Here is a 21,489-nt window from a genome sequence, read left to right on the forward strand (position 1 = left end):
GCTCTACCTAAAACTAGAATACAAGCCACAGACCACTTTTGTATTCTTCAACCACAAAGATGGGTTTACTATCTAGGATCAAAAATTGAGGAAAGTCAAGAATTGTTACAAATCGAAGAACTTACACCTCAGAAAATACCCTTGTAGGCAGAGCAGATCAGAATGTGTGTATTATAAAAAATCTCAGCGAATTACAGGAGGCTGTCACTTCTATAAAACGAATCCAGTAGAGAACACAGAAGTGAAAATTTTGGTCAGTGAAATTTTTTAAAAAATCAGTGTGTACACTAATAGTCATCACTGAAAAGCAAATTAAAGAGCTGAAAGATAATCAAGTCAAGAAATCCTTCCGGATAGAGCATAAAGAGAAAACTCAGTAAAGTATGGACAAGTACAGTTCATAGAAAATGGACTCAAAAATTTAATCTATTTCATTCCACATCTATTTAATAGAAATCAAGAGAATAAAGGAAAGACTACTCAAATAAACATTACAAGATTATTTCCTAGAAATGAAGATGTCATATCTTTTATTGAAAGAACCTACAAAGGCAATGCAAGTTAACCTATACACACCCTTAATTTTCTATAATTGACTTTTAGAAAATAGGGTTTTAGAGAAATTTGAGCTAGTCAACAAACTAGACATTGGTGACATGGCATATGATAAATTTAAATTTCCTAGGGAAGAAATTTTGAACGTAGAATTCTACATTTAGTCACCCCATCATTAAAGTGAACGAGAAAAGTAAATTCTCTTGAAGTTGCATTTCTTCAGAAAGAATGAATCCAGGAAGAAGTAGAGTTTTGAAAGAATCCAGGAAGAAGTACAGTTTTGAAAGATATTATGAGCAAAGAAATTCATAATCACCAATAGTGATTCAGTATTAATGGTAAAGCATTTACTTTTTAAAATAAATTTATTTATTTTAATTAGGTATATATGTCAGCAGAATGCATTTTGATTCATTGTACACAATTGCAGCACAACTTTTCATTTCTCTGATTGTACAGGATGTAGCATCTCACCATACAGGCAGTCATACATGTACCTAGTAGGGTAATAATGTCCATCACATTCCACCATCTTTCCTGCCCCTATACGCTCTCCTCTCCCATACTCTCCCTTTCCCAAGCAAAGTTCCTCCATTTTTCCCATCCCCCCTCCCAAATTATGGATCGGCATCCACTTATCAGAGAGAACATACGGCCTTTGGTTTTTTGGGATTGGCTTACTTCACTTAACATGATATTTTCCAACTCTATCCACTTACCTGCAAATGCCATAATTCTCTTTTAATGCTGAGTAATATTCCATTGTGTATATATACCACAGTTTTTTTATCCATTCATCTATTGAAGGGCATCTACGTTGCTTCTACAGTTTAGCTATTGTGAATTGAGCTGCTATAAACATTGATGTGGCTGCATTACTATAGTATGCTGATTTTTAAGATCTTTGGTTTAGACAAAGGAGTGGGATAGCTGGGTCAAATGGTGGTTCCATTCCAAGTTTTCTAAGTAATCTCCATACGACTTTCCAGAGTGGTTGCACCAATTTTTAGTCCACCAGCAATTACTTTTGATAATCTGTAAGTGAAAATATAAATATCAACATGGGATGTGACTATAGAATTTATACAGCAAAAAAAGGAAACTCAGGCCACACTTATATTGTTCCAAGTTAGAATATTGATATATAATCACTCCAGGTACACCTAAAAGCACAGCTCTTACAGTTGCTGAAGTTCAAAGGTATTCACGGGTCAAAAAATTAGAATCAAACCAGCAAAGTAAAAATGAAGCAAAGATGATTTGGCGAATCCAACAAAAGTCAAAGAAAAAAAAAAAAAGCTAGATACCTTGGTAAATGGAAGTACAAAATAAATATGATGGGGGTAAATCCAAATATATCAAAATCAAAATAAACACAATGAGTCAACTTAACCCAGCCTGCTGAAAGCCCCATCCAAGACAATGTGAATGAAAAAGAGATGATACATTTGAACATGAGAAAGGCAAAGACAAAACTGCCATTGTTTGCATACTCTTGATTATTTTCTAGAAAATCAATGATGTTTGAACAGCGCTTATTCATATTTTGAAAAAGGAGGGGGAGGGCCTGCAACCTCACATGATTCCAAATGATTAATGATCTAAATATAAAAAGAAAGTCAAAAGCAAAAATTATAAGCAATATTATAAGGAGATAAAGACAACTTCATGATCTTTGGAGTACCACAGTCCTTCTTTCAAGTCATTTGTAAAGCAAAAGACAGGAAGAAATTATCTACTAATTTGACTGTTTCAAAATTAAATATATAAAATAGCTATCAAAAGGCAAAAACATGGGAAAAGACATACAATATGTATAACCAGGATTTGTACTAAAATTGTGATTTGCAAAAATCAAAGAGTTTGACAGCAAAAATAACTGGCTCTTAAGACTATAAAAATAACTATCACTACGAAAGATCATACAACAGTCTCAAATAAATCAGACATACATTTTTAGCAAACAAGTCTATTTCTCTGTATCTGAGAAAACTTGCGTGTTTACACCAGGCACTCAGAAGTTCTGGAAAGATATTCCCTGGTAACAGGGGTTTGAGTCTTGGGAGACGACTGTGTTGGGAGAGATGGGTGAATGCGGACCAGAGGGCCATCAGAGGGTACTTCATCAGTATGTTTAATAACTTTACAAGGAGGATGCATATACCTAAGTCATTAAAAATTAACTTTTCGAGATTTGTAAGAGTGGACATTTTCAGTTTCACAGTGTTCATAATTAAAGGTTCTGTCTTTGCAGCTAAAAGAAAAAGTATCCTGGTTGAGGCCAGTGTTTATGTAATCACAAATCTCTTACTCTGTTCCCCTGCTACAATAGGAAGAGTTTCTAGATGAGAATGAAGTTTACATACACCCTTCACATTGGGTTGATGGATTTGGGTTGGAAGTTGTCTGCGTTTATCTTTAGGCATATCAATTTTAAATGTTTAAATATCTGTAATTTTTTGTTTAACACTGATGTGGTTAGACTTATTATTTAGTCCACCATTTGGGATGGTGAAATCTTAAAAAGTACATCAAAGGCAGATTGTTTTCTCCAGTCCCGTCTCAAGTATGTGGAAAATGGTAGGTTGTGCACTTAACTTTTTAACTTCATTATATAAATGGCATTAAACCAACCATAAAATAATTGCCAATAATAACAGCATTGTTTCACTGAGCTTTTATACATGACTATGAGTCATTTTTCCTCCTCAAAATGAGAAGTAGATTTTTTTTTTTTAAGTTAGGTTCTAAATATCCAACTTTTGACCATATTTTTCTTCTGCTCTGGATTTTTTTTTTTTCCTATCCGTCATTATATTTCTTTAGGAAACTTCTTTAAATTTTTTTTAAGGGAAGGAACAAAGCTAGCAAAGAAACAGATGTGTCCCATATAAAATATGCAATAAATCTTGTCCCACAAATTCTTTGCTCTGAACTTTCTGACAGAAACTGTCAAATATCCACTTTAATTCAGGTATAAAATGTTCACTCCGTGTCATGGCGCCAACCACCATATGCCAGAGTAAAGTTAGTGACCAGCCATAAAAACAGCAGCATAAGCACCTTTGAAACGTACAAGTCATCGTGGGTGAGAACGACCCATATAAATCCATGGGGAATTAATCTCGGCTTTGCTACTATCCTGCTGCGCATTTACAATGAGCTTCTACTCCCACACAGCAGCAGCAGTAATACTTTTTAAAAGGAGAGAGAAAATAAGAGAGCCGTGTGTCCACCTAATGAGCTTGCTAGCGGGGGAGGGGTGCGCGGATCAGAAAGCCACAGCGGCTCCTCCGCCTGCGGCAGCCCTGGAATCCCCTGGAAGGCACTGCCCGGCCTCAGTTGAACATGTGGGGTTCCTCTTCAGCTCGCCCTGCCTGGCTTCACAGATCATGTGAAACCAATCTCCCCTCTGCGCAATCACAAGAAATGACTTCAGCTTCATAAATCATCCTTATCATCCCACAGGAGGAGGGAATGCTATGGTTTTTTTCCCCAGTAAAACATTTCAAGCCTCTGGTTTCAGAAGCTTTTCTTTTTCTGAAATCACTTCCATGCCACTTGCACAATTAGCTTTAGGCTCCTGCCTATAGGAGACAGTAGCACTTCTCCAACTTACCTAACATCAGAACATTTTCAGGGCTCTAAGATTTCCAGGGAAGACCCATTTCCTACTAAGGGGTGGGGGTGGGGGGAGCCTTGTCCTACTCTCAGAGGCTTCACCCTGGCTTCCAAGAGTGTAAGGACTCTGAATTTTTTTCTTCCTATTAAGGATATGTTCCTTACACTGGATTTTCCAAATACCAAATATTTTGTTTGAACATAGTGAAAAAGAAATTTAAACTTATTTTGTATCATTACACACTATTTTAACACTTGTAGCCATCTATAACATTTCTCTACTAAGCTATGAAAATAGGCGACTAGAGGCCAAAGGGATGGATTGTTTAATTATATTTTATATTTTAATAATCTTTCATAATTAAACATTTATCTCCTACAAAATCTAAGAAATAGTCAGAAAATTATTTTGAAATTCTCATGAGTTTCTAGAAAATTCCTTTTTTGTTTTATTTGAATAGGTTCCATACCCACTTGAACAAAGGCCAAGTTTTCAATAATTATTTTCGATAATTATGAATTTAAATATGAATTAATTATAAAAGTACTGATTTAAAATTTGACTTCTTCCTTGACATATTAAAAGAAAAAGCAAGAAACTTCATTATATATTCAGTATGACTTCATCTATATGAGAAACCACAAATGAGTGGTGATTATAAATAGATACCTACATTTATGAGAATGAATTAACATGTTAATCAAGGCCATTACTTGGAGAAAAGCTTGTGCACTATTTTTATCTTATTTCTTTCTCAAATAACCAGATGTTCTACAATGAGGATTTTTGTAACTTGTAAAATCTAAAGAGAATACAAAGGTTTGCTAAACAGTGGGGTAGGAAAGTAACCCACTTTAACTTTTATTCTTACTGATTCCATTTTTTAATTGTTACCATAGCAAAGTGTTTATTCAATGTTTGTACAATTTTCTCCAGCAAAAGCTTTTCTACAAGAGGATGAAAATTATCATAGAAAGGTGATGTTGGAAGAATCCGCCTGGAATTATGTTAAGCTCACTATAAGCATTCTCTCCCCTGCAGACTAATAGATAGTGTGGTCACTTTTAAAACCAACCCTCATTCCTTTGTTTTCTTGAACTGACTCTGATGATGATCACTTGTACTGATGGACTTTCTGCCTGTCTTCTAGCGACTGAATAAATTAAGTACACTTTAATGTGGAAAATGTTTACCATGGCACTTTCTTTGGGAAACCCAGTTTTCCCAGTATTTTCTTTTTTTATTGGAAATACTACCCAAAAAACAGACTATTCACTACACTTAGGTATTTAGGAGCATCACAACTGTTGAAGTTATGTACTTCTTGGGTACCAGTGCTAGTAGACCCATTTAAATGCCCTACTCTAACAAATCCTTGATCAAATGAAACAAAAGTAGTAGTTCACAAAGTGTTTTGATGTTCAGAGCAATGGCCAGTATCAGGGAAGTTAGAATTGTTTTAGTTTCTGTGGCCCTGTAAATTCAGTCCTAAGTACACTTAGGCCATGGTTCCATAAAAAGACTGGATTAAGGGTAGCACTGGTGCTCTGTGACTTCTTACCGGGCATTCTCATGCACTCACTTTTATGTCTAAATGTCTGAGCAGTTGGTTTTCTAAAGAGCCTCAATTATCTAACAAATTGTCTTAAGCTAAAAGGTGTCAGAGGTTTCGTGTAAATAAATCTAGAAAAAGAAGGATTCAGATCTGGAAAGGTATAGGTATGTTATGTTTTATCTCACGGATGAATATGGCATTTTTCGTCTCTTAGCTTTTGAATAGTTAAGATCAGTCTTAAGGTGTTAAGATCTCTGCCCATGCATAAATTCTTTTTTCTGAAGTTTATTCTTTACAGTATTGATTAAAATCATTATATATTGGGCAATTTCTGGACAATTAAAAAATTTATATGAAATAGTTGCTTTATAGAGATTATAGAATTTCATATTTGTGTCTGTATATGATATAAATAAAGGACTTCAATGTAAGTGATTCACATTGTGCAAATGCTTGTTTTTCAGTTCTGACTTATTTTTATTGTTCCATCTTATACTGATATGGCAGTTTTTGAAATTTATTTATTTATTTTGCATTCAATTCTTAATACACCATTATACAATAATTTATCATATCTCTGATTATATATAAGATATGTTGACACCAAATTCACATCTTCATGCATGTATTTTATTTAATGATGAGGGTGTCCTTTCACCATCCATGCTGTTACCTTTCTCCCTCCCTTTCCCTCCCACCCCTAGTTTTATGGCCCGTGAGCAGGAATCCATACAGAGTAACAGTGTGGTATAGTGAAAACTTGACTGGAGTCAATGAACAAGTTCTTTTTTGCCCAAAACTATATGTTTGAACTTAGGCTAGTCGCACACTTTCAATGTGCTCTGCTCATTTTTTTTTTCTGATTATATTGGATGAATATAATTCATCAAAAATCAATTAAAACATGCAAAACAAAATTATCTCAACTGAAGAGACAGAAATAACAGCCATAATATTTTGGCATATTACCTTCTAATATTATATATCTTAAGGCTATATACCATTTCTGTGACATACTAACATAATTTTAGTCTTACTTCTTTTTTTTCACTTATACTTGTATCATAGCATTTTCCCATGATATTTTTCGCATGCATGATTGGGAGTATGTCAAGCTTGTAAATGCACTTCAAGCCTTGGCCATTTTATTGTAGGGGTACACATTACTAAAAGGAAAACAGGATGCTTAGTTACTCAGACAAGCTCATAGAACCCAAAAAAAAGTTGGGCAAGCTAAAATTATGGCATGACAAAGAATTGCGGTCATAGTGATGATAGCAATTGACAGTCATCGAATGAATGTGCCAAGCACCTTACAAACATCTCTTTGAATTATTACAACTGTCTAAATTACAGCCTATTACTACTCCCATTTATAAGTTCAAAAACTTAATCTTGGCCAAGTTCAACATCTTATGCAAAGCCAGTAGTTAGAAGGTAATGGTGACACTTGAAATTTCAGCTCTACTGTGAAGAGTTGAAAAGTTTAAATGATCCGTGTAAATCCTTTAGCAGCATTGTGCCTGGCACATACTGAGTACTCAATGAGCATTCACCATCATCACTGTGGCCACCAACAGCCTGATTATCCTGGTCAGGTGCATTAACCTCCTTCATTAGCAACTGATCAGTCAGTTAGTTGACTGTCCTTGGATCTCATTAGCTGTGGCTATTGGCACATGGTATGGTGCATCCTCTGTTATTGGAAAAATCCAATATTTATTCGATTTCTTATTGTTTTAGTTAACTCACTTTTAAACTATACCATGAGGGGCTTACACTAGGTAATCTCTCATAGCTCCAAAGTTCTCAAATGTAAAGTTGTATTTTATCTAGTGCACAGATGAACGTGTTAATATACAAAAACATCAAATGTTATTTATAAATAATATGGATAGCAATCAGAGGCAGTTATGGGAAACCCAAAGCCAGTTGGAGAATATTTTTCCAATTTGTTAATGAGGTGTTTTCTTTAGATTTGTTGAACATCAACTACTAATGCTATGAGATAAAAAGACAAATAAATAAGACCTTTGCTTTTGAAGAGCACTACACTAAATCATAGAGGAAAATAAACATGTGTCCTGTGACCACAAATTCAAACTAGAAGCTGCTTTGTAATCATTCTTACAAATTAATGGAGTAACAAATAACTGATTTATAAAAGTAGGTTTATAACCCCAAGTGCTAAGCTTTTGAATACAAAGCTTAAAGCAAATAACAACAACAAAATTGTCCATGCCTTCCTTTAAGTTAATGTTAAGATAAGAGAGTTATTTGGGAAAGGAGATCTTCCTCCAATAATGGAATATTTACAATTTATCACTTCATGATTATTTAGAGCCTCATGACTTTAAATCCCATTGTTTTTGAAATTTCAAAAGTGTTCCTGATGAAATAAAATAGGAATAACTCTCTTTCAAAACCCTAGTTTTTTTTTCACAATTTCCTAAATCATAACCACTCCCTAAACAATGAAACAATAGAATCCACTAACCCACGTGACTCCTAAAAAAAAAAATTCTAAAGTACCTTAGAAGGTATGACCCTTCCCATTGGGGTAGAGAGGCTAGGTGGCAAGAGAGGCATTGCCAGGAAACAAGGCTTATGCATAATTATTTTCTAAGTGAAAAATCATATTTTGTAAATATGTTTATTTAGAAATGTCTGTGAAAAAATAGTCGAGGGAAAAACACTATAAAAGACATACGTCATTTGTGTTAACATTGATAGGTCAAGGCATATGTGGCCTAGAAGATGGCATAACACAGTGAATTTCAGGCCCCGTTAGAGAATGCGGCCACCTGCCTCCCATTAATGTTAATGAGACTCTCACAAGATCGTTCTAAAATTTTAACCCCATGGTCTGCTTTAAAGCATCAAAAGTCAGGAAATTTAGAGTGAAAGCTGAAATTCCACCTTGGAACTTTCTCTCTGATGTATAAACTCCTATGGAAAATGTAGAGTAAAGGGAAACTCCGAGACACCACCTTCACATTTGAGGATTCTAGAGAAAAACAACACCCTGGGGAAGTGACAGGGGCTTTGGAAAGTGTATTAGATTATGAGTCAAAAGTCTGAATTCTCCCACTGTTATAGTGTAACCCAGAAAAGTCACTTCATCAACTTGGGTTTCCATTTTCTCTGCAATAAAGTTGAACGGGACCTCTAGATTATGGCTAGGTTAAGGTTATGCTGTCTCACCAACTTTCCCAAGTGATTGCCTGTGTATCAACCTGAAGACAAGCAATTGCTGCATACATAGAGTTAAATGGACTGTACAGAAGCAAAGGGAAAGGATAGTGGAAGATTAGCAGACAATTAAAAGGTTTCCTTCAAGAAGAAAGAGCAGTTTTCCTCTTGAAATCTAAAGGCTTCGTGTAGTGTCAATGTTGTGAACAGTTGAAAAACTTATCAGGTATAGAGGGTGGGGTGGGTCTTGTCTGAGTTAAATGTGTATAATGGAAAAAGTCAAAGACTTTAGAGTGAGTTGGACTTGCGCAGTGGGGATAAATTACTTCAAACATTTAGATTCCAATTATAGTCATGTCAAGTTACCTTCCAGAATTGTTCCTCGATGAAACATTCACTTCTGCAATAGTAACTATTAGCACACAGACAGGATGGGTAATATGATGAACACTTAAAATTATATTGTGAATCCCTTAAATTGTACTCATCACCTACACTAATAATTATTACAGTCATCACAAAATATAAAAGAATAATATGGTCCTTTTTACTTACATACATACATACATATATATATATATATATATATATATATATATATATACACACACACACACACACACACACACACACACACACACACAAGGAGACTTTTTTTAGTACTTTCTAATTCAAGTTGTACCAATATGGTGTTTAGTGAGATATTTGAATATTATTGTGCATGGCTTTAGAAGTATGAAAATATAAATGACTGAAGATCATGAGTCATTCGTTAAGTTTGATTGCATCAGGATCTACCATTATGTTCTATCATTTGTGAGGGAATTAAACTCAGTGCCCTAAGTCCACCAATGAGTTGATTCTCTCTAAACATCTGAAATGGTACTAGTGATCTGCAGAAGGTGAGAAGAAGAGGGACTTAGAGAATAACTGTTGAAATCATTCCCTGTGTTCTGCAGGTCAGATGAAGAAACCTGGTTGAGAACAGCCCCTGATACCAAAGCTAGGGAAAACAATATTTTGCTTTTCCTTGATGCCTGTAAAAGTAATCAACTTTAGTTAGGAAGGGCAACTGAAAAGAGCAGATAAAAATGATGAAAAGATGAAATCTGAAAAGTCTGATTGAACACAGGAGGATCCAGGCTAAAAAAGCACTGGCCTAGAGGGTTAGAATAGATGATTTTTTTACAGACTCCTTTTATCTGGGCTTCTTTTATACTTCTAAAGACCTCTTCAAAGTCTTCTGATACATTGTCTTCTACTTGTGACTTCCCAGTGGACTTTAGCTTTAGGCAGGTGATGTAGAAGTCAGACTCCACCCAGGCATTGGGAGCCTTGACATGGTGCCAAGGCACAGCCTCCCACCACTTTACACAGAAAATGCCCAAGGGGCCCTTTATGTGCCTCCCCTTTACCATCCAGCTAAACACTTGCCAAAGTAAACTGTGACAGATCAGAAATGATGATTCTAACTTAGCCACAACTGGGAAAGCTGATAAGATAGGAAGACTAGTTAGGAATCATACTCCATAGGCAGGCATGCTAAGAGTAAAACTAAGGATAGGAGTCCTCCATAACTCAGTTCCAATATCTGTATTTCTTCCCTCTCAAATAAATGCTAAAAAGCTATTCCTCTTTCCATTGTTAGCATGCTATTCCCTCTGTTGGCAAAAAGCATTCCCTTCTCCTGGAAAGTATGTAGCAGGTTGATTTTCTAAGAAATGAAAAATGACAGCCATATTCACATCAAATGGATACCAAATGAAGCAGAGCATGGTCCTTTGTTTCCTCGTTAGTATCACCTGGCTCCTCTCTTTGTAGAGCTATAATAAAAACTACTTCTTTACTGTGCATCCTGTTGGTTTATACCAACCATGTCAGGTCCATAAACCATGGTATATTAAAATGTAATAGAGTGTGTAAAGAATACTAGGAAGATATTCCAGCCTCTATTGCTTCCCCTCATTTCACAATTTACTGCCTCCCAGATGGTTATCCACAAATATGACTTAATTATGTTTAAGGTAAAACCTCTTCAGCCACTCTCGCTGTGTAGGTGCCACCCTCTTGAGAATAAAACATTGAATATTTGGGCACATTTCTATTATAGGTGTTCACAGCCCACATATTTTCTGGACATGTAATTTTATTTATAAAAGCTTTCCCTTTTCAAAGTTAGCCCTAGAAAATAATTAATCTATTTTAAAAACTCAGTTACAGATGAAACTCAAGGGTTAATATCATTTGTGCCCATGAAAAGATTTCAGTTGGAAACAGGACATATTACAATAGAAATAATATTCTCTCACCCTTCAGTACTACTTTATTCTTGTTACTTTATTGCAAACAGAGAAAATGGTAGGTTAGAAATTATACGGTCAAAAAGTAGACCCTGATCCCCACATGAGATGATGAGCAGGGACGATGTTCTGTAAATGTGAGTCTCTTTGGGCTCCACTTATTCACGTGTCAGACAAGAAGAGTGTCTCCTGGGTGTTGGTTGAAAGAAATGCTATGAAATCACCCTTGGTTATGGGCCTCAGGAAACAGAGTTTAGTCGGCAAGGGATGCTACTAGCGGTGACCTCAGGAGCTCTGTTGTGATGGATTGCAAGCTCTGAACACACTGTGCTCTGGAGCTCCACAGAAAGAGCAGCTCCATTGCTCGGGGAAGAGGCCTGGAGGGCTTTGTAGAAGAGGCAACTTTTAATCTTGATTTTTTTGAAGACTGAGAAGATACAGTAGGGCTGGTGGGAGGAGGAGAAAGGGGAGAAGAGGGCTTTCCAAGTAGAAGCAACTACATGCCAAAAAAATGACAAGAGAGAGCAGGTTGAACCCAGAGGTAAGGTTGAACCCAGAGTCCTCTGTGACAGGAGCAACTGTGCAAGCATTGGGCAGGAGCCAGGTCACGAAGGACTTGCTTTGTGTAGTGTGAAGGTATTTCATCCTACACTGTGGGTGAGGCAGAAAAATTTAAGCAGAGGTGTGGTGTAATTCAGCTTGCCTTTTTAAAAATTTTTTATTTCTTCTTTTCAGATACACATGACAGTAGAGTATATTTTGATATATTATACCTATGTGGAGTATAACTTCCCATTCTTGTGGTTGTATAAGATGTGGAGTTACACTGGTCACATATTCATATATGAACACAGGAAAGTTATGTCTGATTTATTCTACAGTCTTTCCTATTCCTATCCCCCTCCTTTCTCTTCATTCCCCTTGTCTACTCCAGTGAACTTCTATTCTTCCCTCCCTTCTCCCTTATTGTGTTTCAGCTTGCTTTTTTAAAAAAATACATTTATTTTAGTTGTTGATGGACCTTTATTCTTTATTTATATGCAGTGCTGAGAATAAAATCCAGTGCCTCACACATTCAAGGCAAGTGCTCTACCACTAAGCCACAACCCCAGCCCTCAGCTTGCTTTTTAAGATACCTATTCCAATGAAATGCAGGAAACCTGTCTAATATCATTCTGTAGAGCCAAAAGGTTAAAGAAATCTTTGCATCATTATTTTTTATGTGGTGTAGGGAAAATGATCTAGTTAATCAGGGTAAAGATTACAGAACTCAATACTCATTACTTGGAAAGAATTAGTGAGAATAATTATAAGTACTTCTGTCTGCCTCACTCCTAACCCTGACTGCCAGGCATTTATGAAATTATAAATCAGTTTTTTGCTTTTTATTCTGAGGATTAAGTAAGACAAAATGGGCTCAAAGAGGAGATGACATGACTTTGGGTTGGACCTGGAACACATACTTCTCTATTAAAGTCTTACAGACCTGGGGAAGGACAAGCGTTCTGTAGGTAAAATGGGAAAAACTGACCTTTTCAGCAGAGGACACCCAATCTTCCTTGAAAACAATCACAAGGAAAATCTCATTTACTGAAATAGGTTATGGATATTCTTCAGAAAAAAATTCCATATTTTTTCCTGAAAAATTTTAATACACCCATCCTGGAGTCAGAGAGCTATAGAATATATATAATCTCATTATTTCATTCTGCCTCCCCATGCTTCTCAGATATTGCATTTTTAATATGTTGAAGGTCTGTACAACCCTACATTGAGAAAGTCTATCAGTGCCATTTTTCCAAATGTATGTACTCACTTTGTGTTCTGTCGTCTTGGTACCTCTCTCGGTATTTCACACTTTTTCATTATTGTTGTATCTATTACGATGATCTGTGATGTTTTATATTACTCTTGGCATTGGGTGCTTCAAGTTCCATATGACAGAACTTCACACCAATGAATGTTGTATGTGTACTGACTGTTCCACCAACTGGCTATTTCCCCATTCTTGTCCTCTTCCCCAGGCCTCCCTATTCCCTTAGCCACAAAATATTAATATTAGGCCAGTTAATAATCACAAAATGGCCTCTCAGTGTTCAAGTGAAAGGAAGAGTCTCTCACTTTAAATCAAAAGCTAGAAATGATTAAGTTTAGTAAGGAAAGGCACATCAAAAGCTAAGCCTCTTGCAGAAAAAAAAAAAAAAAACTTAGCCAAATTGTGAATGCAAAGGAAAAATTCCTGAAGGAAATTGAAAGTGCTACTCCAGTAAACACATGAATGATAAGAAAGTGACACAATCTTATTGCTGATCTGGAGAAAGTTTTAATGTTCTGGATAGAGGATCAAACCAACCACACATTCCCCCAAGCCAAAGCCTAATGCAGAGCAAGACTCCCCCTCTGTTTAATTCTCTGAAGACTGAGAACAGTGATGAGGCTACAGAAGGAAAGTTTGAAACTACAGGAGGTTGGGTTGGTGAGGTTCGAGGAAAGAAGACATCTGCATAACATCAAAGTATAAGGTAAAGAAGTCTGATCTAGAAGCTGGGGCAAGTGATTCAACAGAACTGCTAAGGTTACAATGATGTGACCACACTCAATGACAGATCCCGTGTGGATGAAACGGTCTTATAGCCTTCTTTTGGAAGAAGATACCTTCCGGGACTTTCATAGCTACAAAGCAGAAGTCAGTACCTGGCTCCCAGGCTTAGGAGAGAGAGCAGGCTGACTTTCTTGTTGGGTTTTGTGTTGGGCTAACACAGCTAGTGAGTTTAAGCTAAAACCAATGCCTATTTACTATTATGAAAAACTAAGGCCCTAAAGACTGATACTAAATGGACTCCGCCTGTGCTCTATAAATGGAACAACAAAGTCTGGATGACAACACATCTGTTTACAACATGGTTTACTGAATATTTTAAGCCCACTGTTGAGACCCACTGCTCAGAAAAAAAAAATAGATTCCTCTCAAAATATTACTTCTCAGTGACAATGCACCTAGTCACCCCGCAGCTCTAGTGGAGATGGACAATGAAATGAATTTTGTTCTCATGCCTACTAACACAACATCCATTCTGCAGCCCATTGATCAAGGAGTAATTTTGACTTTCAAGACTTATTATTTGAGAAACACATTTCAAGGCTATAGCTGTTGTTGATAGTGATGGATCTGGGCAAAGTAAACTGAAGACTTTCTGGAAAGGATTCGCCATTCCAGATGTCATTAAGAACATTCATGATTCACGGGAGGAGGGCAAAATATCCTTGTTAACAGGAGTTTGGAAGAAGTTGACTCCAACTCTCATGAATGACTTTGACGGTTTCAAGTTTTCAGAGTAGAAAGAAAGAAAAGATGTAGAAATAGCAACGGAAAGCACAGCATTTAAGTGATAGAGGAGGGCTTAAAACTTGGCACATAACTGTCTTGCATTCTGATTTGGATTCCTTTATTCCACAATCATTGACTAGAAAGGGCCATTTCTGCTTCTCTTGGTGTAGGTTATTATATACACGAGTTTCAGAATTACTGTTGTGGGGCAATTTCATGACAACTAATGAGACAAACACCATGCAATGCTCAAGAAAATAAAATCCTGAGGCATAAAAGATTTGTGCTGAAGAAAGTGGTCTTTACTCAGTAAAGAATACACCAAATAAAATCTACATAAATATCTCCTAAACAAAAACATATTTTCCTGAGATGCTCTGTTGCTTCTATGCCAGTGACTATAGAATTATGAAAAATACACACTGCTGTTTCATGGAGAAAAATTAAAATTTAAGAAAGCAATACCAGTTCTACCAATGACAGAAAAAATTATTGTGCCACAGGTAAGTCATGGAGCGAACTTACTTCCCTCTCTCAAATTGCTTCCAGAAATTCATCATGATCACTGTGAACATATAGCCTTGATGAAGAAGTTTGAAAGATCAATGTTAAGTGAAACTTCTCATTGTTAGTATTCTGACTTATTTCTTATTATTTTTATTATCTTGAAGGTATTGTCATTTTAAGCAGCTCCTTTACTCCCCTGATTTGAAAAAGAGTTAAATTTAACTCGCTGCAGGCAAGGAGACAGCTTCTTGTGAAGGAGAGAGAAGAGCCAAGGGATGCTTATTTCTCTCTCTCCTGATGCTACTACCTCTCCAAACTTACTCTTCTAAGAAGATGCTTACCCACCCTACCCCCACAGGTGGTACCAAAGTTTAAATTGACAAACAAAAACAAAAAAAAAAGTATCCAAAAACTACTGTCCACAGGGCTTGGTGGAATAGAAGATTAAATAAATCTCATACATAGATTCAGAGCCACTATTTGACAAAGTTGTAGGATAAGGACAATTTTCATCTAAGATTTATTCTCCAATTTTAATATTGTCTCCTGTTTTCGGCCTAGTACTGATGTGTTGTACACTAGCTGTCTAGACATGTCTCATTCAGTAACCCGCAGAGGTTCCTTTTGTAGGTATCCATCTATGCTCTAGAATATTCCTGCTAACCCTGGTCAGAAATTACTTACACTGGATCTTTTTCTCTCAGGATTGATGGTCTGTCTTTCCAAACTGGAATGAAAGTTCTGGACCTTTGTCTGCTTTCTTCACTGTTGGGACCCAAGCACCGAGAATAGTGTCTGTGTGTGGATGCATGAAGAAACCTACCTATTTCATGATGTGTCGATAGTCAATAAGGGCTGAATGAAGTCAGAGGTTGCAGAGATAAATATGACTTGCAGGAAGGGTTGCTTTGTTCTTCAAAGTGTGGGAAAACATTTTTAAAAGTTGAGATATTCATTTAAAAATCTCTTTTCAGATTCTCCCAAAAAAGTAGAAGTTTTGCTGACAAGTTTCTGACCTCTCCTAAATGGAACATGGCTTTCCCACTTCCCTGTTCACTTACTCACAATAAGACTCCCCAGTTCCAGCATGGAGAAACAAGGAATAGAATTTTAGGACATTGAGATGCTTACACTTGGCCCTTAATGACTTATTTGTTGATGACATTAGAAATTGAGCTTGTGACCCTAGTGTTTTAAACATTTTCTTTTCATCTAATATATTTGAATTTGACTTAGAGACTTAAAATGTATGAAGATATAGTTGGAACTTTCACATGTTGTGGTAAGAGAAGTATTTTAGGCTGGAAAAGCTTCTAAGTCATACATGGGGAGGAGGCCTTTTCTATCTGTGCATAGTCCCTGGGTGTGGGAAGAATTCAGACCTCTTAATTCTTCTCATTCTCAAGACTCTTTTCCCCAAAACTCAGAGTTACTATAATGTTCTTTGCTTCTTAATAACACTTTTCTACAAACCTACAAACCTAGCTCAGTGGTAAAGTGCTTGCCTAGCACGTGTGAGGCAGTAGGTTCAATTCTCAACACCACATATAAATAAAATAAGGTCCATTGACAACTAAAAAAATTAAAATAACACTTTTCTTTAGCTGGACATGGTGGTGCATGCCTGTAATCCCGGCAACTTGAGAGGCTGAGGCTGGAAGATTACATGTTTGAGCCCAGTCTGGACAACTTAGCAAGACTGTCTCAAAATAAAAATTTTAAAGGTCTTGGGATTCAGCTCAGTGGTAGAGTGTCTGGCATACGTGAGGCCCTAGGTTCAATTCCCAATACTGCAAATACATATTTTAAAAAACATAGTACCTTCTTTTGCATTTGGATACTGTTATTTCCCATAGAGTTATTAAAAAGTCTTACTGTTTAAGTCACTTTGAATGGGGTATTTTTTGTCATTAAGTTCATATGCAGTGATACTTGGACACAATCTACTTAGCACAGCGTGGAAGTACCCAATTAGAAACCATCTAGTGATGGAGAAAAGCTAAGGTCCTTCAGGAAGGCACTCAGGCCTAAGAGAGGTGTTGTCCTCCCTCTTTTCACTAGATGAGAACCTATAGCTAGTTTGATTCACCTTTGGGGGAACCTGCTCACTACTGAAAGTCATTTCTCAATATCTGATTGGGCTGAGTACCAGACTATTTCACAGAGATTTCTGCTAGGTATATGACCATGGAGAGGAACATACAGCAGCAGATGACTGGAACTGTGACTAAGCCCTGCTCAAAATGATTTACTGACCAAAACCAAATTAGTTTAATATTAAGCAAAATAATTTTAATAATTGAAATGTATTATGCTTGGAGATACTAGTATAAAACTTAAGCCTCAGAATCTGTAGCTTATGTTCATATTCTAAACAAAGTGTTAATGCTTAGGAAAGCTAGTATCTCTCCTTTTAAGTAGGTGGTATCCAATAAATGCATTTTTGTTAAATAATTTACATGGGTCCTTTCCCACATTTACATCTGTAACAGAAAGCAAGGCAAATGAAGTTTCTGCTTTATTGAAGCTTACATTCAATTGTTGTATGGTAGACAAATGAGTAAAGAAATAATCTGTCAGAAATACAGAGGCCGTAGGAGGAAAAGGGTAATCACCAGGTTGTGAAGGGGAAGTGGGTGACATGTCAGATGATGAGGTATGTTCTTTTCTTTATCAGGCCAGAGAAGATGGTATTTGAAAGAGTGAAACCTCCTTATTTGACAGTCCCCACAGAGCATGGGTTCTTAATTTGTAGGTTCAGACTACATATCTCATATCATTGATTTCCTGAGCAGTCTTGTATGTTTTTTTTCAAGGCATTTAGCAGACTGCCAAAGGAGTTGTGAGTGTGAGACAGTGCATACGTGGGTACTTATGAGTTTATTTGAGTCCCAGAAGAGCTGCTGCAAATACTAGTGGATTTATTTTGTTTTGGAGTGAGGGAAACATGATGGGAGCATGCCAAAGCTTATCTGGCTGTGGCCCAAGTGACCACATCTACCAATCTGCCCTGTACTGTTCCAATTTATATCTTTGTCCAGGTGTAATTATTAATATCATTCCCTCTCACTCTCAAAAGTGTCCTAGAAGAAACACAGGATTATTTGGTCACTGTTAGCTCTGTTTTCAAGAAAGCAGTGTGGCAGATGTAGCAAAGTGAGGGGTCTCAAGTGCTTGTAAATCCCTGCACTCAGATTTACTGTAAAAATCAATGGGTGCACTCAAAGCTATCCCATTATACAAAGAGTGTGATGAAAAATATCATTTTAATCATAATTATTTTCTCTTTCACAGCCAAAAAGGAACATAAAATGGAAGAAAGCCATTTGGAGAATGCACAGAAAAGGTAAGAAATTCTGACTTACTTGCAGTTCTTTCTTTGAGAAGACATTCTTTATCATCATCATCACCATTGTTGAGTATATTCCCATTGCTGTGTGACCATCCATCTCCAGAACCTTCTTTATCTTCCCCACCTAGAACTCTGTACCCAGTAAGCACTGACTCCTTATTTCCCTCTGCTGGTCCATGGCAGCCATCCTTCTACTTCCTGTCTCTGTGACGCTCTACTCTGGGGACCTCATGTAAGCAATGGAGCATGCAGTGTCTGTCTTTTTGGGACTGGGTTATTTCATTTCCACAACGTTTAAGTAGCCATTCTTTGGACTCCATTTGTTAAAATCATGCATCCAGGAACGGTAGGGTTTAATTGGGGGCTGGGGTTAAAGCTCTGTTATAAGACTTGGGGATATTTTTCCCAAGAAATGGAGAATCATTCAGAAGTGACTTGCCTCATACATGTGCTGTGACACTATCCCATCCATTTGTGTCTCCTCTACTACTCTGCTCCTGGGCCACTTCATGGAAGTTAGGAACAATTTGATCCTTTACCACTGGTTTAATCCAATTATTACAAACACCTAGAAGACTTTATCTTTCCTCATATATAGTCTACAAGATTTTTGTAGACAATGGGACAGGTAGAAAGAAGGGACAGCTTCAGCATCTGGAAAATCCCCCCAGAATTGGGAGACACCTCACAGGTCTTCTGTTCAGCCTCACACCCACTCCAGGCCTCTTCCCTGCTCCTCCCTCCCTCTCTCTCTCTCTCTCTCTCTGTCTCTCAGTAGACACCAGAGTGAGACCCTCCATCCCAGATAGCCTAATAATCATGCATGATGAGCCCTTGCAGGTCTTTCCTTTTTGCTAGTTGACAGGTTAGTCGGCTTGGTTGTCCCCCCCTTTTTGAAGTGACTAGAAACAGACACAGCCATTCTCAAATTCAGGGCAGAGGACTGAAATATGTTTTATTAGGACTGATTTGAAAAGTGCTAGAAGATTAGGTGAGAATGTAGGGGTAGGGAGCAGCAGGTAAGGAAACCATGAGCCTCATAAATAGGTGAGGAGAAGAATTTAAATCCAAATGAACAAACTAGAAATGAGCCATTTTCCTCTGCTCTAGCCACATTTTTTGAGTGTACTGAAAACCCCCAGACAGTGCCGTCTGCCCTGCTTTGACAGGTGCCAACATCTTGCCCCGCTTCTTACTGTAATTGCCAAGAAAATTAAAATTCTGATGAAAGCAAGATTAAGGCACATCTTGTAGTTTTCTGAGTGCAGACCTGTTCTTGAATCATGAGTATCAATCTGTCATGATAATCATTGAAAACTAAGATGATTACCTGGTTGTGTTTTTAGATTTTTGTGCCCCCTACTGTTCTTATCCAACACTAAAATTTCCTTCCTCGATATATAAAATGAGTATGTGCCTGTGTTATAGAAATAGCTCATAGAGAAGAAACTGCAACAAGGGCACACTGGTATTGGACCAAATAGAAATTTAGCTGCAGGGTAGATGTCAAATTTCTAATTCTTTTTCAAGACTGTCAGTAAAGGAAAAAGGGGCCCACCTTAGAGAGGCCGAAGCTGCTGCTGTGCATTAGCTATGCTGAGGGGAATCATAAATTTTGGTTGTCAGCGTTTTCCGTGGCTTTGTGGCGAAGGTAGTCTAGCTTTCATGTCATTCATGAAATATGTCAGATGCCATCTTTAATGGAGAAACCACAGTTGTTTGGTTATACTCTTTAAGGAGGTTGTGGTCACTGTTGCAATATTCGTGTGAGATTTAGTAAATTCTTATGTTTTATTCTCAAGAGAAACAGTTTACTCTGAGGCTAAGGAATATTTGCTTTTCCTAAGCAGATTCTGAAGGCATGCATGTAAACCAGTAAGTGGATGTGTTCCGCTTTGGCATCCCAATGCTGTAAAAGTAGAACAGTTCATTTTGCTATGGGCTCTTTGATAAAATCGTTGTCTGTACTCTAAAGATGTTTGGCTGAATTTAAATGATACAGATCAGACAAGGAATTATAGCATGAGGGAAAAGGAGTCAGGGACTAGCTCAGGGAGAAACAAAAACATTGTATAAAACAAAACATATGATTAGAAATCAATCTTTTAAAAGCCGAATGCTATTTTAGAGTTATCTGCTGACAATTACAAATATCAAAACTTATCATTGATTCTTTGTTTCCTGTCTATTGGAGAAAATTATCCTAGTGGCTAAATATCAGCAGTTTTCTTGCCTAGATTTCAGAAGGTTTTCAACAATCAGTCTTCTGTGAATCAAAACTGAATTTGGAATGAAGAGCGATTTGTCTGGGGAGGACAATAGTCTAGATCTTATCAGACAGTTGTGGGTTCATAGTCTGGCTTTGAGTTTTTTATTAAAGGGGTTACACTGAAATCAAATGAGGGACATCCTCTGAGCAACTTCATCTTTGTCAGAGTTGCAGAGCCCAGAACCACACCATGCTCTGGGACTCTGTTTGCCCTGATTCTTCCAAAGGGGGGTAACTTGCTTTCTGCATTCCCAAAGCAGTTACAAAAACATCTGGAATTGGGTGTTTCTTTTCAGTTTTTATCCCCATGCAGAGGAGCAAGCAAGAACTCACAGGGAAAGGCCAAGGGGACAGTGGTTAACTTTAGTTTAGAAGTGGGAAAAGGGAGGTCCTGGGATGTTGGCATGCTTCTCTCAGGCTCCACGATAACCACCATCCAACAATCATGCCATTATCTGAAGCAGCACCCATATTTGCAATGTCTCCATCTCACAATCTAGACTCCAAGGAATGCTGTGGGTGATCCATGAATCTCAGTGATGAGATTCACTGTGCTCATCACTATGTCCTGCTGTAAAATAACCTCTTCATCTAAATTCAGAGAACGGGAGATTTTCTCTTCTCTGTTAATGCACAAGTCCATCTGTGTCTGTATTGAAGGTGAACATAAAAGAAGAACTGATGGTGAGCCCTCCTGGGGTGATGAATGTTCTGGCTCTGTATGATAGAGAGGGCAACTGTGTCTAAGGTAGAAACAAGGAAAATGACTATTTTATCTAAGTGCCTTTGTCAGTGAGCATGAATCGCAG

At 37.2% G+C, this 21,489-nt stretch overlaps 1 protein-coding gene across 3 annotated transcripts in view; it reads left to right on the plus strand.

Moving 5' to 3' along the window:
* Positions 1-21,489, plus strand: part of Fmn1 (formin 1) — a 363,324-nt gene that overhangs the window by 313,113 nt on the left and 28,722 nt on the right. For all 3 annotated transcript variants that reach the window (XM_076848461.2, XM_076848463.2, XM_076848464.2), the window contains one exon: positions 18,354-18,405. In XM_076848461.2, coding sequence (XP_076704576.2) covers positions 18,354-18,405 — 52 coding nt within the window. The remainder of the gene's footprint in view (positions 1-18,353; positions 18,406-21,489) is intronic.

This window comes from Callospermophilus lateralis, chromosome 3, assembly GCF_048772815.1.
Source record: "Callospermophilus lateralis isolate mCalLat2 chromosome 3, mCalLat2.hap1, whole genome shotgun sequence".
Lineage (NCBI taxonomy): Eukaryota > Metazoa > Chordata > Mammalia > Rodentia > Sciuridae > Callospermophilus > Callospermophilus lateralis.